The following is a 25,333-nucleotide window of genomic DNA, read 5'->3' as shown; positions in this document are numbered from 1 at the left end:
TGGTGTAATAGTAACTCACAGGGACTTCTACAGTGTCTAAGGTGTGTAATATGCCTGTGATGGTGCTTGACGTGTGGTCAGAGGCTGGCAGTATTTATCTGGTCACTATTTCTGTGTCTGAGCTACTTACTGGTCTATTTAGCACATGGTACAAGAAGCCATGGGTTATAAGAATCATACTGGGGTGTGGTAGTGGATGCCTATAATTCCGGCATGAGAGAGAGAGAGAGAGAGAGAGAGAGAGCGAGACAGAGAGACAGAGAGACAGAGAAAGGTGGGGGAGGGAGGCAGCAAGATCTAGTTCAAGGCCAGCCTGGTCTACTAGCAAGTTCTAGACAAGCCTGGGCTACAGGCTTGCCCCAGGATACCACACAGACAGAAAAGCCATCAGTCGCTGTCCTTCATCTACACCACAGGTCACCAAAGAAGGGACAGGGCTGTGGCTATACCTCAGCCACAGCTACTCCATCCTGGGAGAGAGCAGAGAGCCCTGAAATGTAGGGAGAGCATGTTGTAGCGAAAGCCACTTTGTCGGAGGCAGACAATACTGAACTTGGACTGGCCAGATGGCTCAGTGGGTGACGTGCCTGCTGCTGAGTCTACTGGCTTATGTCCAACCCCCAGGGGCCAGGAGGAGAGAGCTGACTCCTGCAGGTTGTCCTCGGACCTTTCCATGCGCTCCATGTCCTGTGCCCCATCCCTGCGTAAATAACAAATGAATGCAACTTAAAAATTCTAAATGATTTATTTATTTATTTTTATTTTTTGTGCATTGGTATTTTACCTGAATGTATTTTTTTTTTTAGATTTATTTATTTATTATATGTGAGTACACTGTAGCTGTCTTTAGACACTCCAGAAGAGGGCGTCAGATCTCATTACGGATGGTTGTGAGCCACCATGTGGTTGCTGGGATTTGAACTCGGGACCTTCGGAAGAGCAGCCGGTGCTCTTAACCACTGAGCCATCTCTCCAGCCCCCAGTAATTTAAAAGTTTAAAAAGAATTATGCAAAAGGCATATAACAGAATATCCCTCCCCCGTCTCTCTGTCTCTTCCCCCCCCTCCCCCTGGCAGGTCTTGCTTACCCTGTACCTCAGGCTGGTCTTAAACTCACTTTATGGCCAGGATTAGCCCAGACCTCTCGATGCTCCTGCCTCAGTCTCCCTAGTGCTGGGAAGCCATCCTGCACTGCCAAGCCTGGCGCTATTTTTTATTTCTCCAATCAGCCCGTCATCCCATACTGACTCCAGTGTCATGGGTCGCTGACAACAAGTCACCTGGCACCATTAAGACAAACTCCATCCCATTTAAGCTACAGGAAGGAATAATGGAAGGGAGATGGGGCCTCAGTGTGACCCCTGATTGAGGGGCAGATGGAGGCGTGACCACTGGCAGCTCACGGACATTACAAGAGGGCAGGAGGGCAGGAGCTGCCTGGCAGGAGACCACAGAGCCACGTGTGAATTCTTATTAAAAAAGCAAAGGGAAGCCAAACCAAATCTGTACGTGCTTGCTTCGCAAGGTTTTCCCAATTGTGTGCAGAACACAAAAAAATAAAGAACAAATAGCTGAAATTAATTAAGACCACGATGGGAGCATCGTATATGACCCATGGCTCAGTGTCCTGAAATAAACAGGAAGACACAGAAACTTACATGGAGAGAGAGATTTAATGGGTTCATCAGGAAACTGCATTGTGTGGCTAGACCTGAATACTGGGTAAGACACTGGAGATACACGTGTTTATATCTATGAGACAATTACAGTTCAACACTGACTAGACTTTTGAGTCTTTAAAAAGAAATTATCATAGTGACTTGCTATATTGCCCAGACTCACCCCAAACTTGGTACTCTCCAGCCTCAGCTTCTCAGGGATTGCCTGCTTAGCTGTTGGATACTTTTAAGGGACTATAAGATGGTGGGATGTAATGTTAAAGCCAAGAATCCTTATCATCTGAACTGAGAACCACTGAAATATTTATGTGTGAATTGGGTCAATACCTGGCGTGGACTTCAAAACTCAGATATAGGGAGAAACACGATGAGAGGGAGAGATGGGGCCAGGCTGGCCAGGCTGGGGCGGGGGGGCGGGGAGGGGTAGGCACATAGGGTACATTTTTCTCTCATTCCAATTTTAATTCCAATAATACAAAATTCACAGAGAAAGGCAGCTACTGAAAGGCCAAAGCAAATGGAGACTCAGCCTCCTGAAGTCCTCAGAGTCATTGTGCTGAGTCTGTTATCCCCAGTCTGGCCTTTTATTTGAAGGGTGAGCCTTGTGTCAAGGGTCAAGAAGTGACCTTCTGGGCTGGTCATGCGAATCGGTGGTAGAGCACTTGCTTAGGATGCTATAGGGCCTGGGTTCAAACCCTAGCATGTGTTCCTAGCTAGGTAATTCCAGCAAGCACTGGAGAGGCTGCAGCAGGAGTGGTGTTTGAGGCTAGCCTGGACTACGTGGTTATACACGGTCCCACCAATAAAGGACGCAAACCCCAGAAGTGAACACACTAGGAGCAGAAGCTCTGGCCTCAGGACTTGCAATTTTGCAGACTGGAAAATGTAATTAGATAGGTAGAATTCTCTGGTAAACAAGAAAATCTAATCTTAGAGTGAAGGTTAGCTAGCGGGTGCCTATCTGTTACCGTCGGAATCTATAGCCAGTCAGTCCCCTGCAGGTTCTTCTGCATGCTGGGTCTCCAGCTTACGCCCCGTTTTGAAGGTCATGGGGCTTTAGAAGGTGTGGCCTGGCTTAAGGAAGTATGTCACTGGAGACGGGGCTCTGGTCCATGCTTTCTGCTTCCTGTCTGCCAGCACGGGAGGAGGAGGCTTTGCCTCAAGCCGTGGCCACAAACTCTCCCTACCCCATCCACGATGGACTGAAACCAGGAGCTGAGACCGGTGTTCCTATCAGACCCTTAGTTCTGTTCCAAAGGGGCTACCTAAACAATAAAACGTTCTTTTAAAAAAGAAAACACGGCCCACTGTGGTTCTTTGAATAAAAATAGCCCTCAAAGACCCATAGGAAGTGGCAGTATTGGGAGGCGTGGCCTTGTTGGAGTAGGCGTGGCTGCTTTGGAGGAGGTGTGTCTCTGGCGGTAGGCTTTGAGGTCTCCGAAGCTCAAACTAGGCCTAGGGTGTCTCCTTTTCTTCCAGCTGCCTGTAGATCCAGATGTGGACCTCTCAGCTCTGTCTGAAGCACCATGTCTGCCCGCACACTGCCATGCTTCCCGCCATAATGCCCATAATGGACTAAACCTCTGGACTTGTAACCCAGCCCCAATTCAATGTTTTTTTTTTTTTTTTTTTTGTTTTTTTTTTTGTTTTTTTTTTTGTTTTTGTTTTTTTTTTAATAAGAGTTGAGGTGGAGCCAGGCAGTGGTGGCGCACACCTTTAATCCCAGCACTTGGGAGACAGAGGCAGGGGGATTTCTGAGTTTGAGGCCAGCCTGGTCTACAGAGTGAGTTCCAGGACAGCCAGGGCTACACAGAAAAACCCTGTCTCAAAAAACAAAAACAAAAGAATCAAAACAAAAACAAAAAATAAATAAATAAAGTTGGGTTTATTTGTAAAAAAAAAAGTTGGGATGGTCATGGTGTCTCTTCACAGCAATACCAACCCTAACTAAGACACCCACCCACCTTACAGAAGTTGGTAATTCTGTAAGATTCTGTTTGATGCCCTAGCCAGGCTGAGATGGGCTAGCTGGCCCCAAAGAGATTCAGATAGGTCGTAGTTGACTACATCTGTCCACTTGACAAACCTAGAGTCACCTGGCAAGAGAGAACTTTAACTGAAGAATCGTCTCCATCAAATTAGTTTGTGCCTTTTGTCATTTTCTTAAATGCTAATTGACGTGGGAAGGCCCAGCCCACCATGGGCAATCCCATCCCTACATTGGTGGGCTTGGGCTATACAAGAAAGCTAGCTACCACGAGTCAGAGAAGATTGCCAACAAACTTCATTCCTCCTTGAATTCCTATTTAACTTCCCTCAGAGATAGATAGGGACCTGGGAGTTATAAGATGACATACCCCTACACTGCTCTGTTTTTCATGGTGTTCATTACAGGGACAGAAAGCAGCCTAGAACAATATGCTTTCAGTATCTAGTAGCTTGTACAATGAGATCCGATCAGTGATGGAGTCCAGGAGCAGCGGGCAAAGAGGAAACCCACCCCCTTTCTCAAGCAGGCTCCTGAGCGCTGATCTGCCAACCTCCCCTCTCCCGCCTTCTCCAAGAGACAGAATCCACGGAACTCACATCCTTAGTTCCAGCAAAGTTCATGCCATGGTTCGGATTTTCCCTGTGTTCTAGTCCCCTCTGGGTGTCTCCACACCTCGGAACAGAGACTCCCAGGGAGAGGGCTTGGTCAGGGCCGTCGGGGCCACCCGGCACGCAACTGGGCGCATACGCTTTGTAAGCAATGGTTTCCAACAGATAAATGTAATCAAGGTTTATGTGCTCGGAGAAGCCAACAGGATGGGGTTGTTTCACTTGAAGGATCAGAAGAAAATTGTAACTAATGTTGTGGAAAATTACTTTGATATTGCTTTCTTGGTACCGAATCACAATTAGGCTGCTGCGAGTGGTACAGGGAAGGAATAAATGAATAATAACAAATCAACACAAACAGCTTGTGTCAGGAGCACTTCGCTCAGGGAAAGGAACGTAAGCATTACTTAAAGTTTTATGACTGTGTTTGGTGTGATTTACATAGACCGGCAGGGTCGCCCCATCACGTAAGCACGTCAAGCGTGGCTCCCCTGCATCTGCCAATAGAACTTCACAGTGAAGGCCCACCCACGCGTCTCATCTGGCTCCGCCCACCACAGGGGGACGCACAACAGCAAGTGCCTGTCCATCACACAGCGCCACTCTACCCTAGAACTCACAACCATATTCTGGTCCCCACCCACCTGTAACTCACACATCTGTGCACTTGGGCAGCTGTTTCAGAGAATGCTAGGTAGAAAGGACAGGAATCCAGTGCCTTCGAAATTAAGGGTTCTGCTCTGCCAGCTGGCTATTGGCAGGACAGGATGTATCCTAGGAGCAACAGACCAGAATCTCACCTGGCAAAAGATGACCTATCCCAGGAATGGACCACAGAGGGCCCCTCCTGACCCAGATGGACACCATACCTAAACGTATGCCTTTTTCTCCCCGGCCCCTCCCACAGTGCAGACATCAGACGGCTGGCCCTTTGGCCAGTGTGTGCAGGACAACCACACGCATTAGGGCACAATTCCTCAAAGCAATCTTCAAGCTCTCTTGCTCTCTGGTTTCTTTTTGCACAGACGACACATAGTCATTAGTTTCTGTACTGTGATGGTTTTGTCCTCTGGGACCCAGCTGGGCTGACTCAATGTCACTAGCTATTCTAGAGCTCTCAAGAGGCTACAGAGTCCCCAGAGGAGCCAGCTCAGTCACGCACACTCGCTTCCTCAGAAGCTAGGAGACGTAGGACCCATTTTTGACAGCCGCCAGCTGTAGGGGTTGACCCGGGAATGCGTCAGCACAGTGGCTTACCCGCTGTTTCAAAGGCCCCGCAACTGAACTGGCTTCTTACTCACTGTGATGAGCGAGATAACTCATCAGCCTCCCCACCCTGTGCAGGGTTTCTGGCGGCGGCTGCTGGGTCCAGCCAGGATCTGAGCCTTCAATCTGGGCTCAAGGCCGCTCACTGTACTGAGGTTCAGAGCTCCAGTTTGCAGAAGCAAAACAATGAAGTCATACAAAGAAATGAGGAGGGGCTGAGTTGGGGAAGCTGGAGGTAGTGCTAGGGAAAGAGCCCCTGGCTGGAGAGCGGGCATCCATCTCTCCTGTGCTTCAGGCTGCAAGCCGGAGTGTCACCGGAAGCCATCGGTCTAAACCTCTGGTCCACACATCTCTTTCATCCTGTCCCTGCAAGCAGTGTGTTCATGCACAGATCCCTGGAGAGGGAGCACATCTCTGAGGGCTTCTCACAATAGATCGCTGCTAGTGCTGGGACCTGGAAACCCAGGTTTCCTCTTCCTTCTAAGCAGATTAACCTCCAGCCTCGGGACCACGCCTGTGACAGCCAGCTCCGTCAAATCTGGCATCATGAGCGCTGGAGAATCTGCCCTAAGTGTTCGGCACTGTCCTCTCACTGTCTGCACCCCACATTCCCAGCAGACACTGACCATTCCAATAGGTCACAGGCACGGAGGAGATGTGTGTGTGTGTGTGTGTGTGTGTGTGTGGTTAGAGAGGGTCTCAGCCTCACAGAGCCAGCACGTGACTTAATTTCTGTCTCAGGTCAGAGGAACCAGATCTGAGGGCTCCCTAGGGCTGGATCGGGAAACTGAGTCATACTCCAGACATGTCAGTTCATGAAGATAATCAGGGGTTGGAAGAGTGGATCCTCAGATTCCACCAGCATGCCCGTCGCCCAATAAATAAAGTAATTAATTCATGAAACAAAATTATTTTTTGAGATGGGATTTCACTCCATAGTTCCTGACTGGCCTGGAACTTGCTATGTTGACCAGGCTGGCCTTGAACTCAGATTCATCTGCATCGGCCTCTGGCTCTCAAATGCTGGGATTAAAGGTGCACGCCACCACACCCATAAGAAAAGTTTTCAAAAGAAGACATGTTCATCTGGGTCTGGTGGTGATGCCTTATAAGACTAGCTATTCAGGAGGATAAGGTAGGGTCACAAGTTCCAGGCCAGATCATGAATCAAAATCAAAATAATAAAAATGATCAAGGGGAAAGACCCTGGGTTCAATTCCCAGTGACATTTTTAAAGACTAGAAAGACGTTTATCCACCGGTATTCAGAACAATGTGGAAGATGTCCCAAGAGTTGGCAGAATTTCCTGAGTCTGAGATTCACTGAAGACAACAAACTGGCTGACCAGATGGGCAGCCTCTCCATCGCCCACACCAGGGGCTGCTCAACTGCGATGGAAGCCAGAGCCCCAGCCTTGGAACTGGTGGTCTGATACCCCCCACCCTGACACAGACACCTGCTGGGAGGAAGCCAGGGCCCTTTCTCTGTTTACAAAGGCTACCGTCTCCCCAGCCCCAGCACACCAGGGCCAGACCCACAATGGTAAGCATCAACCTCGGGGCTCACCTGGAACCTGCTGGGGGCTGAGCTCTATAGGGTCCTGTAGGCTGATGAAGAGGAGCAGACCCGCAGCTCCAAACAGCAGGACGGACGAGAACATGCAGGCTAGTCGCATCGTTCCGAATCGTGGGGTCATCCGGGGCACGCTCCGGGGTCACCTCTTGGGTGTAAAAGGCACGTTCTTCCCTCATTATCCACACCAGACATCCATCAGGCTGGGGTCTACAAGACAGAAGGGAAGAAGCGAGGTTTCAGTGGCAGGATATCACGGCGGCGGCCTAAGGCCCCTGTCACGTGACACTGACTTATGGTCTGGATTCCTCTGACACCTCTCTGTCTGTCTGTCTGTCTGTCTGTCTCTCTCTCTCTCTGTGTGTGTGTGTGTGTGTGTGTCCCTCTTTCCGACCCTTTGGTCTCGGACTCGTTATGCGGCCCAGAGGGGTCCCAAACTCGCGATTGTCCCACCCCAGCCACCCGAGTGTTGAGATTACAGTAATTCACCACCTTGCCTGTCCACTTTGACCTTCGAAGCTCACAGAGGGTGAAGGGGGTTCTGTCACCTCTGCCTTCCCCACAAGGGTCTCCTCTGTCTGCACCGGCTATAAAGCCACAGAGAGACACACTCTCTCATTGTTGGGGGACAGCTAAGGGTGGCGAGGGCCTTGACAGTCACAGGTTGTAACCAGTGACCACTCCCCTGCCCTGCCCTGCCCTGCCCAGTTCTGTGATCCTCTCAGTAAACACCATGCTCCCTCCAGAGGCCACTCACACCCCTCCATCTTGCTTGCTTTTCTGGCCTCTGCAGACTCAGAGGATGTGTGTCTGTCACCTCGGTTCTAACCACAAGAACAGAAGAAATGCCCTCCACACTCTAAGTACAAGTGAATCGGACCATATTACGGATCAAGATAGGCAACACCTCCCCCCCACCCCCCCACCCCCCGGGGCTGGAGAGATGGCTCAGTGGTTAGGAACACTGAGCTGGGCTGGGCGGTGGTGGCGCACACCTGTAATCCCAGCACTCGGGAGGCAGAGGCAGGCGGATTTCTGAGTTCGAGGCCAGCCTGGTCTACAGAGTGAGTTCCAGGACAGCCAGGGCTACACAGAGAAACCCTGATTTAAAACAAAACAAAACAAAATCAAAAAACAAAAACACTGATCTGCTTTTTCTAGAGGACCTGGGCTCAGTTCCCAGCATCCACATGGCAGCTCACAAGCATCTGTTCTAGGGGTTGTCACGCCCTCTTCTGGCATCTGTGGGCACTGCATGTACATGATGCAGCTACATACATAAAGCCGAACACTCAAGCCCATAAAATAATACAATTTACTTGTAGTTTTTTGGGGTGGGGTGGGGTGGGGATGTTTTGAGACAGGGTTTCTCTGTGTAATCTTGGCTTTCCTAGAATTCACTCTGTAGATCAAGCTTACCTCGAACTCACAGAAATCCACCTGCCTCTGCCTCCCGAGTGCTGGGATTACAGGCGTGCGTCACCTCTGCCTGGCAACTCTTTTCTTTTCTTTAAACAACAGGCATACCTCACTTTCATCTGAGTCTGAAATGTCTCCCACAGATTCATCCCCGACGCTCCCAATGTTCCACCCACATCCACAGCATTGCAGGGACTCATAGCCCACCAGGTATTCAGACAGATGGTCTCAGAGGGCTTATTACTACTTTCCCATTGCTGTGATAAAACACTTCACAGAAGCAAACTTAGGAGAGAGGAGCCTGGATGGGAGAGATGGCTCAGAGGATGTGAGCACTGGTCGCTCTTCCAGAGCTTCTGGCTTTGATTCCCAGCACCCACAGGGCAGGGCTGAGCTCTCTGTGTCCAAGGGATCCGCGGCCCTCTTCTGGCCTTTGCGGGTACTGCATACACATGCTACCCAGCTGGAAACATCCACATGCCCACATGCACAAAGGAGAGAACGCATAGGGATTAACTTTTATTTTGTCTTTTTGTCAGAGGGTTCAGTCCAGCATTGTGGGGAAGGTGTGGTAGACCTTCCTCACGGGTCCATGATAGCCAGACCAGGAAGTAGTAGACACAGCTTAAAGAGGGCTGGGGCGGGGAAGGGGTGACCCTTAAAGGCCTGCCCACAAGCCAAAGAACACCTTTTATTTCCACCAAAGAAATTGGCAAGGATATTGCCCACTCCACACAAGGCAGTGCCAAAGGGAGCTGATGCCACCCAAGGCCACAGGGCCCAGGAACCGCCCCCCCCCAAGTGCTATGGCCTCTTGCTCCCAGCCTGTGACCCTTAAACAGAAAAGGAAGTGTGTAAAGTCCTTCCCTGCCCTTTCTGTGCCCTGAAAAAAAAATTCCCAAGGACTAGACTGATTCTCAGCAAAGCTTAGGAGCTGAGAAGTATAAATTCCAGCTTGGGTTTCTCCCCTCTGCAGTCTCTGTAATTATTTTTTCACTCAGTTAACTTTAATTAACCTGCCGCAGGCCTCTGTGCGCCTGGTGCTGGGCTCCCTGGACTGTGCGGAGCAGGTGGTTCCCACGACCTCCCAGCTTCTATGTTTGGGAAGCAGCAGTGTGGGGGCTCAGTTTATCAGGAGAGCCGGCTCTGGGGTTTTTGAGCAAGCCACGACCTCTGTGCAGCGGCCTTACCTTAAGAAAAGGCTCTTGCTGCCTGCCAATCAATGAGGTGGGGAGTAGGGAACCCTATCTTGCTCATAGTGTGCCCAGATGGAGAACCACAGAGTCTCAGCCCTGGGGATAGCCAGGGCTCCCCAGAGTGGACCTGGCCGGCATGTGTGATCATTGTCTTACGAAGCCATAGATGCACCATTTAGAAATCAGGACTTCCAATAGGTCAGTTTCTGTGTAGACAGATGCTCAGAGCATGCCTAGTGTCGTTTCCCCCGCCAAGCACTCCCTGCAGTGTGAGGTCCATCAGTCCTAGTCTCTGGGGGAATGTGAGGGACCCCGAAGGGGTGGAACTAGTCTCTGTCACCCTTAGAAGCTGCTTGTGACCCTGCCTTCATACCCTCAGGCCCCATCCCCCACAGCAGCTGTCACAGCCCTTTGGGAAGCTCTAACAGTCTCAGAAAGGAGTTGGATAGGTAAAAGGGACATTTTGCAGTGATGCAACAGAGAACAGACTTTTGGAGAGAAAGTAGAGAAAGTAGGGGACAATGCTTGAGCCCTTTCTAGGCGCACACTCACCCCACCTGTAGACTAGAGCAGGTAAAGACATACATGCCCTCACCCATGCTGGTAAGTAGCCACACACATACACCATCAATGGCCAAGCCATGTCTGCCTCCTCAGCCAGACACTTGAGACCAATCTAGCCAAAAGTAGGTGTCGTCTGGCATGAGGATACTTCTTACAGAGGATGAGCCCCCCTCACCCCCACCCCCACCCCCAGGCCTGTGTCTTAAGGGCTTGGTTCCCAGGTGGTGGAAAGCTGGCTGCTCATTAGGAGAAGAGGGAACCCAGATGAAGGAAGTGGGTAACTGGAGAGGGCCCTTGGGACTATCTTGTCCCTGGCCGTCACCCCCTCCTCTCCCCTACCTACCTTTCTCTCTCTCTCCTTCCTGTTTGTCACAAGATCAAGATCCTCCTTCACCACGTACTCTCACTCCCCCGATATTCTATCCAAGAACATAGGACCAAGCCACTATGGACTGAACCCTCCGAAACCAGGAACCAAATCAGATCGTTCCTTCTTTACCTTGTCAGGTAACAACAACAAAAACAACAATCACAACAACAACAAAACTCAACTGGTATGGAGGAAGAGAGGCGGGAGAGAAGAAAGGATAAGCCACGCCCAGCACAGAGATGCCTTGGGAAGAAGGCTGACAATGTCCCATGGTGTCACCCTCCAGTGCTATTTGATGGACAAGGAAAGGGACTTAGAACCCTGTGATCACCACCTCGCTTGTCTCCAGCCTGGCCCCGCAGATGTGACCACAGTTGCCTTGTCCCCTCTCTTCCCCCATCTGTCACACGGCCATCATTTAGAGCCACTGCAGACTTCTGTCAACAGCTCAAGGGGTTCTGCAGTTGAACTCTGAATCTGCTCACACCAAATCCATTCATGGAGACAGGATGCTGCTCCTCCTGGGCCAGGGATCCAGGGGAGGAGACAGGAGACCTAGCTGTACCAGAGTTGACATTTCCAAGGCCCGCGAGACCACTCAAGTGCATGCCCACATCTAGGAGCTGGGAGTAGAGACTCAGTGGCTTCCCTACCCAGCTCTAAGCCCCAGCCAGCCTTTCCTCCTGGGACCCTGTTTTCCACGTTTGTTCTCACTGGGGACTACCCAGCCAGCTTACTCCTGACTCGATGCAAAAGTTCAGTTGCCTAGCCTCCTGAGGAAATGGCTTGTGAACAGGCTGGATCTGCAGTGTCCTAGGAGGGGCCAGCACCCTGGAATCTGCAAGACCCCTCTTCCCACAGAGCCCCGAGACACACATACTCCAGATGACCTGTCTCTGAGCCCTCCTCCCCTCTTCTATAACCACTTGGTATTTTCAAGACCACCGAGAGATGCCAGTCCAAAGGTCATTTGTCTCTCTCTTCTTTGAATCCAGCTGTAGCCTTGGGCCTCAGTACGACAGCATGTCAAGAGCCATGGCCTGTCTGCCCCAGGCTGTGAAAACGCCTTTGCCAGACCTCAGCTCCCACCTGGGACTGCCCGCCCACTCCTCACAACATAAATCACACTCTGTTCTGGTGTCAAGTGCAAGGGTCCCTCCCCTCCCCTGAGCCTTTTTCCAAAACCAACAGACAATAAGAAAATTCAAATTATTGGCAATGAAGAAGAGGTTGCAAGGGGGGTTGCTTAAGACATGAAAAATTTCACAGGCTGGTTGAGTATTCATTCGACCCTGCTCAAAATTACAAAGCCTTCTGGTGGTTTCTCTCCCCAAGGCCTGGATGGCGTCACCAATTTTTACTTTAAGAAAGAAAAGATCCAATTAATGTTAGCACCTCCCGGGACACAGGACAAGGCTGAAGATTCTTCCCGTCTCCTTATTTATTTGATTTAAAATTTTGTCTCTTTGGGACCTTGACTTTCGGGTCTAAGCAAAGACTTGAGAATTCAGCCAAAATACACGCACCTCCAGTGGCGGCAGCCGGACACGCGGACGACTCCAAGGACACGCCTGGCTGCGGCTGCTCCAGGATATTCCTCCCAGTAACTCAGAGGACCCCTCTGGCTGTGGGGACCCACCCCCACACCTCGCGCCAGACAGCTTGGGAGCACCCACGTGGTCAGTGGGCCCCAGGCCCAGGAAAGTTCTGTCCCTGTCCCTGTGTGTCCTCCTCACACAGGCAGAAGCGAACAATGCTGTCCCTCCCGGCTGAGGGCTACAGGAGATGCTGCTCGTCGGGAGACAGGCTGCTATGGCAACTTGAGGAGAATGGAGCCAGGCACTGCCGTCACCTTGAATCCGGCACCATGCCTTCTGCCGCGGTGGCAGAGGGGACCTGGCACCCTGCTCTTCCCCCAGCAGCTGGGCACTGGTAGCTGATCCCCGGCCTTCCTCCTCGGCCTCCTGGCCTTGGGTAGTTATCTGTTCCTCCTCGTTCCGTTCGGAGGGAGCACTCGGCCCAGTCCCCTGAGAGCACCACCTCCATCTGTTTTTGTCGGACTGGCTCTCCCTTGTATGCGTGGCTCCAGCTTACTTCTGAGATGGGGCTCTTTTTTGATTTCAGCTCATTAAAAATCCTGCAGCTAATTAAAACCCGCTCTAACAGCAGCGGCAGCAGCGGCTGCAAACTCTGGGACTTGTCCCTCCAGTTTTATGCACAGGCATAAAGTTGCAGTGCTCGGTGAGGAAGATGGATGGCTGTGAAGGCTTAGACTCCGAGGCAGGGTTGCAGACTCCTCTGAAAGCTGGCCCTCAGGGGTGCTGTATGCAGTCCTGAAATCCCCAAGGTTGAGCTCGGCTCATCCCCACCCTGATGGGTGGGTGGGCTGGTATCGATCGGCCCACAGTCCTCTAGTACAAAGCCAGGTTCCCTTCAATCACCCAGTGAGGCTCTCACCCATGCTCCTGCAGGTCCGATAAATAAATAGACCCCTAGTGGGAAGGTTAAATCAAATTCAAATATCTCTGAATTTTGTCTCTGAAAACCCTAAGAACCCTGCAGTCCAGCCTAAACCCCCAGCACGAACACAGAACATCTTCTTGAAGGCTGAAGGATTCCAGAAAATTCATGACAGCCATTGACAGGTCCCAAGGACCTGGTCCAAGAACTAGCAGCCACAGCCACACTGCAGTTCCTTCTCAGCCCAGGACTTCTTATCTGATCAGGGATGCTTATGCCCATAGGGCAAAGGATAGGGATTCTAAGGACAGAGACTGAGTCCCTCCTAACCCCTACCCTGGCAGATCCTGGTTTGACCAGTCAGCGCCCCAAATCCTTGAAGCTTTGAGCTTCCGGTTTAGCCCTTCCTCCACACATGGAGAGAGTTAACCACTGGGCTCAGGTGGAGCTGTGGGAGCTGGGTGGGAGGCCCCCTCCATCTTTGTATTCCCAGCACTCGGCACCATGCCTGGCACCAGAGAAGTGATCAATAGCTACAGTGCACGCGGAATGCGCATGAGTTAATAAATGGAAGTGTTGGGGGCCATCGGGAGAAAGTACACCATGAACTTGGAATTTTAAAAAGGTCATTTATGTTTCAGGGAGCCATGGGTTTGTTTTGGTTGGGTCTGGGCTGGAATCAAGTCTGGGGAAGAGTCCGTAAGTGAAGGCACTTCAACCATGGAGTCGGATCCCCAAGGCCCACTGTGTGACAGGACATCGCTTGGAAACCCTCCATCAGTTCATGATCACACAACTCAGGGCTTAAAGATGTATTTTCAAAGGTAAATGCAGAACCTCTCTCCTGTAGATATGCAAATTGTATATAAAACTATTTATGTAATTTAGATGTCATAAAATTGGCAAATCCTTTTGTATTAGTTACCTTTCTCATCGTTATGATAGAACACCTGACAAATGCAACGTACAGAAGGAGGGGTTTATTTTGGTTCACCGTTTGAAGTTACAATCCATCATGGCAGAGGGCTGGTGGAGACAGCAGCATGGAGTAGCTAGCTGACTGCGCCAAGTCTCCCGTCAGGAAGCCAAGAGAGATGAATGGCAGTGTTCAGCTGGCTTTCTCCTTTTTGGTTAGTCTGGAACCTTAGCCCAAGGGGCAGTGGTGGCCACACTCAGGGCGGATCTGTCCCCTCCTCATGTCAATGTCCCTGCATACACACCTTCACTAGCACTCATGGAAGTCTGTTTTCATGACGACCTTGAATCCACTCAAGCTGACAATGAAGACAACTGTCGCACCTTTCGACGTGGCACAATGTTAGAAAACACCCGAACCAAATTACAGTTCGTGTGTGTGTGTGTGTGTGTGTGTGCGTGTGTGTGTGTGTGTTACTCAAATGTCTACAGAGGGGCTGGCAAGATGGCTCAGTGGGTTAAGACAGTTGTCTCCAAGCCTGACAACACGCGCTTGAGCCCTAAGGATCAACTCCTGAAACTTGTCCTTCACATGCTCACCTACCGCAGCACACATATGCACTTGCACAAGTTTATGAACACGCGCGCACGCACATACACACACACACACACACACACACACACACTACCTGTTAATTTTTTTTCTTAAATCAACACAAGGGTATCTTTGAAGCTGTACGCACGGTGATCCAGAACAGTCACAAAAGGACAATACTGCACAATTGCACCTTCTGAGATACACGGAACTGCCAAACTCGGAGGCAGTAGGCAAGATAGCAATTGCCTGGGTCTGGTGGGGGATGGTGAGTTGTCATCTTTCAGTGGGTACAGAGTCCCAGACTGGGAGGATGAGAAGGTCGGGAGGTAGAACATGTGAGGGCTGCACACCAGTGTGAATTTAGTTAATGCCAATAAACTGCACACTTAAAGACAGGAAGGATGAGATTAGAGAGATGGTTCAGGGCAACTCACAACTGTAACTCCAGTTCTAGGGGATCCTACACCCCCTTCTAGACTCTCTGGGTACTAGGCACAAACATCCAAGTAGGGTATGGTGCTTTGAATAAAAATGGCTTGCATATTAAATAAAAGCCCCATTGGCTTGTATGTTTGAATACTTGGTCCCTAGTTGGTAGAACTTTTTGGGAAGGATTAGGAGGTGTGGTTTTGTTGGAGGAGGTGTGGCCTTGTTGGAGGGGTGTGGTCTTGTTAGAGGAGGTGTGGTCTTGTTGGAGGGGGTGTGGTCTTGTTGGAGGAGGTGTGGTCTTGTTGGAGGAGGTGTGGTCTTGTTGGAGGAGGTATGGTCTTGTTGGAGGAGGTGTGGTCTTGTTGGAGGAGGTTTGGTCTTGTTGGAGGAGGTACAACCCCCCGGGTGGACTTTGAGGCTTCAAAAGACCCCTACCATCCTAGCATACTTTCTGTTTCCTGTCTGTAGTTGTGAGCTCTCAGCTATTCCTGGTACCAGCCTTCACTCTGCCATCATGGACTCTCACCCTCTGGAGCCATAAGCTCAGTTAAACACTTTCCTTTATAAGTTGCCTTATGTAGGAAACTTATAAAAGAACGGTGTCTTATCACAGCAACAGAAAAAGCCATGAAGACATGGTAAAACACATACACGTAAACTAAATCTTTAAAAATGGTTACAATGGTATGTTCTATGTGACGTATATTTTGTATATTTAGGTTTTTACTGGGTTCAGGTAGGGAGCTCATGTTCTGGCCTTGGCTTCTTCCTCAACCAGCTGGGAAACCTTCAGGATTCCACCTCTCCAATCTCACAATCTGTTCTCATGCAAAAAAAAAAAAAAAAAAAAAAAAAACAACCGTGGATGAGTTCCCAAGTTCCCAGCAGCTCTGGGGTGAGGTAAACCCAGTCACTTTCAGCTGGACAAGTGGCCATCTGGAAAGAGTGTCTGTCATTCAGGTCTGAGATCTGTCCTTCACCACAGATCTTGGTCACTTCCATACAAGAGCCTCTGGTAGGTTTCTAGGGTTATGCCCTAAAGTCCTTCCAACCAAACAGCACAACAGCACTGTTGCGGAGGCAGCTGGGTCCCTGTGGACTGAGTCCAGCTAACCCATTTGCCTTCATGACACCCCTCAAAGGTGTCCCTGACAGCCTGGCTGTAGAGTTGAGCTGCATACTGTGTTCCTGGCTCTGAAAAGCCACACTCTTCCAATGGAGGGCCTGCTGGCTGAAATGAGGTCACCTGGGGCCACTCTGTAAGGAAGGGACCATTGTTTTGTGTGTACACACAACATGGAGCCCTGATGGGACAGTGTCCCATTAATGAAAAGAAATCCCTGGGGGCTGGACGGTAAGACTGGGTCTCGCTTTGTAGCTTAGTCCGGTCTGGAACTTGCTATGGGATCCAGGCTGGTTTTGGACTTGAGAGTTCCTCTGTCTGCCTCGCAAATGCTCTGACGACAGAGGTACACCACCACACGGAACCTGATGGACATCATTTCAAAGGAGACATTTAAACCGGGATAATGATTTGGATCACGATATATCTACAGCCAGAGTTTTTATTTAAGAATCTTTAATTTTTAAAGAACTTTAAAGAGCAACATGGGAATGCATTTGGTGATGGAAGTGGCCTCTATTTTATATTCTCACTATTAATATCATGGCTATGAAACAGCACTATCACACACTACAACTGTGCACAATGCTACTATTCAGGGAACCAATATAAAGAGCACACAGGGCTTCTTCAGGTTATTCTGAACAACTATGCGAATGTATAATTATTCTAAAATTTTTAAAAATTAAGAAATCATGGACTTAAAATTTAAAAGACCCTGGGGCTGGAGAGATGGCTCAGTGGTTAAGAGCACAGGTTGCCCTTGCAGAAGACCAGGGTTTGATTCTTAGCACCTATGTGATGGCTCACAACCATCTGTAACTCCAGTTCCAGAGAGGACTCAATGCCCTCTTCTGGCCGCCATGGGAACTGCATGCATATGCTGAACAAAGGACCATGCTGACAAACACTCATGCACATAATATATATATATATATAATTTCTGGCCTTTCAGCTTACACGTAGTGGAAATGAACTCTAACACTGCATCCATAAATTACAGAATGCCCTTACCACAGATCAGTACCAGTCCTCATTGTATATAAGAAACATCTTAAAGTTAGGGGACTATGCTTCTAATAGGAAAATTTGATGTGTTAGCAACTACTGGCCGATCTTTGTGAGTTTTTCAATTGCAAATTGCACTTTAAAAATGCAAACAATTATTAATATTGATTTGGACTAAAACAATATTGAATTTCAATATATCTCCAACTCCTTTATGAATTACCCCATGGACACGTGGAGATTATGATAGAAGAAGATCTGCATGCTCAATTTCTCCTCAGTGAGGATCCTTGAGGAGGGCTGATGTGATGCCTGGATAATGAACTTCACAATAAGACCAGCTTCAGAGACCTTGGTCACAATTACAGATTTCCCCCACAGCACAGGCCTTTATGCCCAGATCTGTTTGTCTCCCTGGGCTCCCCTCCCCCACCCCATCTTACAGAGCACAGGTTAGGATCACATGCTTAAATGCTTGAATAGAATTTCGTGGTTTTTTTTTTTTTTTTTTTTTTTTTTTTTTTTTTAAGGGGAAGGAAGGAGAATGGAACAGATATTTATCTTCCTCTGGTAACATTTCAGAGACTACACAGGACACTATAGAAATAGCCCACTTAGCCTGCTCACAATAACTTCTTGAAGTGAAAATCATTATCCTTATTTGTCACAGGCTGGGTCCTCTGTGAGCAGGCTGGGATGCAGTTCAGAGGTGTAAGTGTTTATTAAGGACCGGCACTTGTGAAGCAAAAAGGAAGGAAACTGAAGTGGGAAGGACACGCCCTGCAGTGGGCGGAGCCTGCAGCGGCAGCAATGGCTGACTTTCCTACCTGCCGCATTCTCTGTGGCTGGCTGTGGGTTATCCAGGGAAGGGTGTGCCCTCAGGTGAGGCCGCTTGCTGCAGCTGAGGCAGATCTCCAAGGAACTGGCAGCTGGGTCTGGCTGCTGCCCACACGGCCACAGGGAGGTCAGCAAGCCCTCCCTGCAAAGATAGGAGCGTGTTTCTCTGCCTGCCCCTCTATTTCCCAGTGGGGGGTGGTGGGGACAAAGATCCAGGGAGACCAAACATGTCAAGGTTACGCCATAAATTACGGCCATCCCAGATCTGTCTGACTCGAAACCTGTCTCTTTCCCCTCAAGACCCAGCTTTTCTCCAACAAAGCTTACATCAGACTGTCCTGACCTTCAGTTACTGAGACAGGAAGGTTTGGAAGTCTCCAGAGGGATATGCAGAAAGTTTGGCTGTGTAAGCAAATACACTCCCCTCCCCTCCCCCACTAACATCTGTGCCCCATGTACGCATGCGTGTACACACACACACACACACACACACACACACCCTTTTTCATCCATTGCATTGCTGGTAGGAGGAGGAGACACGGGCTATTTGGGTGAAGAGCTCCCCTGACATGTAGCTTGGAGCCTGACTCTTCCCAGTAGATCCCCCGGATCTTGCCAAGAGCAGCCGAGGATGCCCGGTGTTCCTTTCTCTTCTAGCAAGCACTAAGCTGTTCACATTTCCCAGCTGCTCCGACAGCCACAGCCACAGCAGGGAAAATTACAGGGAAGGAAAAAAATTGCATATTTACTTCTCCAAATTGAAAGTTGGGGTATAATATGGGCAGAAAGGAGTGTGTGAGTAAAACAGGAACGCTCTGGCCCCTGGCAGGGCTCAGCTGCCTCCAAGCTGCCGATGGCAATCCAGAGACTCGGGAGGAGGAGAGACGGCCAGGGAGGCTTGGCTTCTTTCCAGGGAATCCCTTTCCCTGTGGCGGGTGCAAGGCAGCCCCAGAGGACTTGCCTTTGGGCACTCGGCTGCCAGCAATGCCTGGCACGGAGTGGGTGCCTGGGCACTGTGGTGAGCAGGGAGGAGAAGAGAAAGGCACTCCCACGATACAGCAATGGATCCTTCTGGCTAAAGCAATATGGCTGAGACATGTAGATGCATAGGCAGGGCAGAGTGACCACTCCTCTCTTTATTTCTTTTTTTAAAGATGTGTTTTTAGTTAATTTTTAGTGAGTGAGTGTGTGTGTGTGTTCATGGGCATGTGAGGGCCAGATGCCTGAGAAAAACAGATAGGTCAGACCTCCTGGGAGTTACAAGTAGTTTAGCGCCATCCGCAGTGGGTGGTGGGAACAGAACCCAGGTCCTCTGCAAGAAAGGTTGAGTGCCCTTAACCACTAAGCCATCTCTCCAGCTCAGCCGTTCCTCTCCCGACCTGTGATTTTGTTACTTTACTTATCTCTGGGACCGAGTACTGGTGCACTTATCTGGCACCTGACTGACAGATTTCAGCCCAGCGCGGTGGGGAGGGTTCACGGGAGCAGAATAGCTCCCATCATGGCAGGAGGCAGAGAGAGGAAATGGAGGACCTCTGACAGCTGTTTCTCCTTACCCTTTTCTTTTTTTAAGGACTCTCAATCCAGAGGTTGGTGCTGCCTACAGCGAGAAAAGGCTTAATCCTCTCTGGACTCATCCTCACAGACACACCCACGGAGGAGCCTCACCTGTCTCCTAGGTGATTCTAAAGCCAGTCAGGTTGAAGGGAGAGTAGGCAACTTGATCATGGAATTAACACAGAGCAGGCTGGTGTCCTCAGGGAGGATGGAACAGGAGAGCAGGGCAGAACGATCACGTGTCTTAGTTCCCTTCTTTTGCACTGTGAGCAAGTCTGTCTAGGCCAGCTTGAGAGACAGTCAGGGTTTCAATGATCTGGGAGTTCTAATGAATCCCTACGTATGAGACAGGGGCCCTACATCCGCGTCTTACCAACGTCACCTGTCCCATGTCACTTCTGCCCACTGCTCTCTTGGTGACCCTTTATTTCCTCGCTTTTGGAAACACAGATATTTCCATCCCTCCCTCAGTCCCTTCCTGCCTTTTCATACCACAAGGAGATGCAGACCTGGCCATCTGAGCCGGTCTTTTCTGTCTGCTGGTTCTAAGCTGGTTCAGCACCCGAGGGCCCGGACAACTCCTCATCCCCACAATACAGAACCACGCTGAGTTTTCAGTCACTAAGTCCCTGGTCAAAAGCACCCCCGGGTCAGAGCTGCCCAGCTCCCCATATCCACACATTCAATGTGACCCTTGAACCCGGGAGAGTCAGTCTCTCTGGTAACACCTAAGACCTGCCTTCACCTCTCCCCATTCCCAGATGGTGTCTGGCGAAGCCTGCAATTCCGTACTGCGACCTCCAGAGCTTTTCTCCAATGCAGGTAATGAGGAGAGAACACTGTCCTCCGAGTGTCAGATGCTCAGCATGGTAGTTCTCATTGGGTGGCATCCTTGCGTCTTATTTCCTGTGCTGTATGTAGGTCCCTTGTAGACGGATCCCACAGGGCTACTTATCAGGGCAGCTCTAAGAGCTGATGCCCTGGGGTGAAGAGAAGGGGATCCAACCAGGAAGGCTCCTGGGTTCCTGGGACCCAGTATTCCCACCATAGTCCATGCTACTACACAGATGTTCTCCCTCTTAAAAAAATATATATGTGTTGAGTGTTTGGCCTGCATATATGTATGTACACCATGTGAATGCCTGCTGCCCATGGAGGTGAGACGCTGGAGTTAGGGACAGCTGTGAACCACCATGTGGGAGATAGAATCTAACCTGAGTCCCTTGCAAGAGCAGCAAGTGTTCTTAATTGCTGAGCTATCACTCCAGGACCCCATGGTCCCTGTCTTAGGGGTTCATTGCTGTGAAGAGACGCCATGACCAAGGCAACTCTTACAAGAAAGCATTTAATTGGGGCTGGCTGACAGGCTCAGAGGTTCAGTCCATTATCATGGTAGGAAGCATGGCAGCGTCCAGGCAGGCAGGCAGATGTGGTATTGAAGAAGGAGCTGAGCGTTAAACATCTTGATCCAGAGGCAGCCAGGAGGAGACTCTCTTTGCACTAGGCATAGCCTGAGCATAGGAGGCTTCAAGACTCACCTACACAGTGACACACTTTCTCCAATAAGGCCACACCTCCTACACGTTCTATGGCCAACCATTCAAACACATGACTCTATGGGGCTGTAATTATTCAAAGCACCACAGTCCTGTTCTTTGCAACTTGGCTGACTGTGTTTATTTTTGAACAACATGCAGAAAAGTACAGTTTCTCTCTTTCTGAGCCCATGGACTCTTTCCTACTCTCCCAAATCCTATATAGTCTCACTTCTCAGCCTCAATAATCCAGGCAGAAAAGTGGAAGTCTTGGTGCTCCCAGGACTGGGTGGTTCTCCAAGGCAGGTGGAGTGGGTCAGTTATGAAAAGCCCTTGGCCAACCGGCAGCAGCATCTCAAAGTGGGATAGCATCCACAAGGCCTCACATCTGTGCCTGTGTACATCTCTGTCAGCTGACCACAGTGGAACAGATTAAAGCCCAACTTCTTACAGGCTGCTGAAAAGAGAAAGGATGGGTGGCAAAAGGCGTCTTGTGCAGGGACCCAAAGCGGCCAACCTTTGGTCTCTAGTGAGCCCCTGCTGAAGCAGCTCATTCCCAGTAATAAACATATGACCCTTGTATAATGAAAATTGTTCTTCAAGTGACACAGACAATGGCCCTTGGCAACAGACCCTGACCCTCGGCAACAGGCCCTGACCCTCAGATCTGCTAATCCGGGAACCTGGATTTCTACCATCAAGTCTTCTGATTCTCAAATCGGCAAGCAATGCAGATTTGTAGAAGACTACTCAAAGGGCTAGGGGTACACCTCACTGATATGCACTGTGAGCTTGAGAATGAGATTCCAGGTTCAAGCCTCGGGGAGGAGTAGGGATCAAGGTGAAAGACTTGACTCAGTAGAACTTAGGCGCAGGCTGGGTGTGGTGGTGCACACCTTTAATCCCAGCGCTCTGAGGCAGAGGCAGGTGTAGCCTGGTGAGTTTGAGACTAGCCTGCTCTACACTGTAAGGCCTTGCCTCAAGAAACAAAGCAAAATCAAACCTCGTGTCTAAGCCCAATTAGCCTTGGGGTCCACTCTGCTATGAAAAGCACAGCCACGGTTGTTGGAAACATGAATCCCCTGGATAGATGTGATGTCTGATGTTGCAAAGAGATGCATAAAATTAGCTAAGCAGAGAACAGGCTCCGTGGAGTCCTCGGTGTGCCAATCTGCCTCGGGCTCGCCAGTTAGGAGCTGGCTCCTGCTGCACTGGAACCTGATGCTGCTCATGCAGAAACATGGGGTTCCAGCATGAGCATCTGCTTCTGCCTGGAGGATGGTCAGCGTGGAGAGACAGGTGTGCCCTGCCACCACATCTGCCACCTTCTCTGTCCCACCCACTGCCTAGCGATGTGTTACACATTCACATGCATGCACACACACACACACACACACACACACACACACACACATACACAAACATTCACTCACACTCACATGTACCCACACCTATTATTTACAGCTCTGGTGTTCCTCCCTCCTTCAGTCTATATTCTGAAATCCTAAACCCCAGCTCCTCAGAATGCAACTTTGTCTGGGATTAGAATGTTTGTAGACTAATCAGTTAGGAGGAGGCCATAAAAGAATAGCAGATGAGACGCCCCCATCCCTAAAAGATCGTCTACATACTATGTTTAAGGGCTACATAGTTATGTTGCCAAAAACAAAACAAAAAGACCCTACTGTCCTTAGAGAAGGGGACCTGCAGGTACAGACTCACCCCCAGGGAACACTTTATCCATATGAGGATGAAGGTGTGAACGTCTGTGACATGCGGGCGTGCAGACACGGCACCATGGTTCTGCGGGCGTGCCTCAGTGCTAATGAGCAGGTATCCAGTGCACACACTCACATCTCCAAACTCTTCATTCTGTTGTTCATTAACTTCCAGCTAGGACAGTGCAGCTGTTGCCGGGTCATGTCCTGCTCCGGACCACCAGAGGGAATGACCCTCCAAGTAACTCTTGTCCCTTTCGGTTCTTTATGGTGGCGGGGAAATCAGGCTCCTTTCTGGCAGAAAACAAAGCCCTGCCTGTCTCTTGCCTGGGCCTTGAGGGAGGACATGGGAGGGTGGCCGGGGTTGACGGGGTGGGGGCCGTGTAGGAGCGACAGCCTAGCGGGGCCATCTGCCATCTGCACCACGGCTCCACTGTCCGCTCTGTCCCCTCTCTGCCTCAGGGTGCATCACTCTGGTGACCCTTGGGAACTGGAGCTAATTTTCCACCATCATTAGTGATGGGAAGACCTCAGGTTCTGCCTTTAATTAAAGTCAAACGCGGGGCTGAGGAGAAGCGCCACACGCAGACGGCCCTGTCTCGCTTGTAAAAGCCATATGCAAATAATTAAGCAAGGCATGGAAGCCATAATTAAAAATTTCACAAACCCCTCATTAGCCGAGCAGGCTGCACAGAGAAGCGGGACCGAGTCCCTCCCCCACGCGCCCATGGCGGTTCCTGCAGATGGTTAATTGGGTGTATGTATTGGGGGGAGGGTGGCAGGCCACACCTAGGTGACAGTGCACCTGGCACTGCGCCTGCAGGGCTCCTAGTACATTTCCTAGGACAAAGTGGGCAGCTCCCTCTCTCTGCATTCCAGGATATAGAGGCTCCACAATAGAGGTCCCAGTTCCAAATCTTACTGCCTCTCCAGGGTACAGTCCTGACGTGTATACAGCTGGGACCCACTGACAGAATGAGAAAGAAGGCTCTCATTGGAGACTAAAGACCCTCTCCATCTGGACATGACTGAAACGCCTACCAGTCCCCACGACCTGAAGTCTTTTTTTGCATGGAATCCCGTCTGTGCAAACATAGGTCTCTGGTTCTTGTCCTCACTGTACTGTGACCCACAACAAGACAAAGGCCCTGGGCAGGGTACCCACAACCCAGAAAGCCCTCACCCAGCCCTGCCTGGGACCAGTATCTCTGATAATGGGGATGGTGGAGCCAGGAGAATGTGTCTGACATCACCGTTACAGATGTTCTTTGGCTGATCTCTCCTCTCCATCACGCCAGGGGTCCCTTACTCCAGCTCTCAGCATCCACAGACATCTGGGTCACCTCATGACGGGGATTGATCTTGCCAGGCAAGTCACCACAGGCATAATCTTTACTTGCTCATTGACATTTCCAAATGAATATTCACTTGTCCCAATTGTGGCCACTTGTTTTCCGTCTCCTCTGATCAATGGTCTTCCTCAGAAGGTGCCGTGCTCACTAGAGACATTGATTGATGGCCAGAGAGCTGCCTGGAACACGGAGAGGCCAGATGTGATCTGCCCGCTAAGAGACTAGGATGCTCGCCTGCCTTGCGCATGGGCTGTCCTGCCTTGCGCTGGACCAATGCTTCCCTGTGGTCCACAGCGGAGATTCACTCCTCTCGATGGAAGTGAGTGCAAATTGGTCTAGAGAGCAGAACTTTTGGGTTGTTTCTGAGACGGTCAAAGGCCCAGTCTGGCCTTGAATTCACTCTATAGGCCAGGATGATGATCTTGAAATCAGGACCCATCTGCCTCAGTCTCTTGAATGCTGAGATTACAGGCCCACACCATTACACTCAGCACCCAAGACAGATCTTAGAAGTTTTGGGGCCTCAAAGTGAGGTGTGTCATGCTTGGAGCCCCCAGCGCTTGGGACCCTCAGACTCCAGAGCACCCTGCTTGGCCACCTCTTGACACATAAGATCTATTGACCTTTATCTACATCTCTGGACAGACTTGACCTTTCACAGTGGTGTGTTCTCTCTCTCTCTCTCTCTCTCTCTCTCTCTCTCTCTCTCTCTCTCACACACACACACACACACACACACACACACACACACACACACACACACACTACAGGCCAATAATATCTACCTACTATGGTGGTCAGATATAATGCCAGGTACCCTGTTCCCAGAAACATCCAGAGGTAGGTGTGGTAAACCTAGCTGTAAATCCCAGCATTTGGGAGCTTGGGGCAGAAAGGCTGTGTGTTTGAGGCCAGCCTAGACTACATGGGAAGCCCTCGTCTCAGAAAAATAAAATAAAATAATTGTCTTAGTTACTGTTCTATTGCTATGATGAAACACCATGACCAAGTCAACTTGCAGAAGAAAGCATTTAATCAGGGGCTGGCTTACAGTTTCAGAGGATTAGTCCAGGATCATCAGGGTGGGGAGCACGGCAGCAGGCAGGCAGGCAGGCAGGTGTGGCGCTGGAGCAAGAAC

General features: G+C 50.1%; 1 protein-coding gene across 1 annotated transcript in view; it reads right to left on the bottom strand.

Moving 5' to 3' along the window:
* The window catches only part of Chst8 (carbohydrate sulfotransferase 8), a 140,123-nt gene that overhangs the window by 67,572 nt on the left and 47,218 nt on the right, over positions 1-25,333 (bottom strand). The window contains exon 2 of the mRNA XM_052165598.1: positions 7,109-7,324. Coding sequence (XP_052021558.1) covers positions 7,109-7,238 — 130 coding nt within the window. The 5' untranslated portion in view covers positions 7,239-7,324. The remainder of the gene's footprint in view (positions 1-7,108; positions 7,325-25,333) is intronic.

Source organism: Apodemus sylvaticus, chromosome 1, assembly GCF_947179515.1.
Source record: "Apodemus sylvaticus chromosome 1, mApoSyl1.1, whole genome shotgun sequence".
In the NCBI taxonomy this organism is placed as follows: Eukaryota; Metazoa; Chordata; class Mammalia; order Rodentia; family Muridae; genus Apodemus; species Apodemus sylvaticus.
This window is presented reverse-complemented; position numbering and strand designations above follow the sequence as displayed.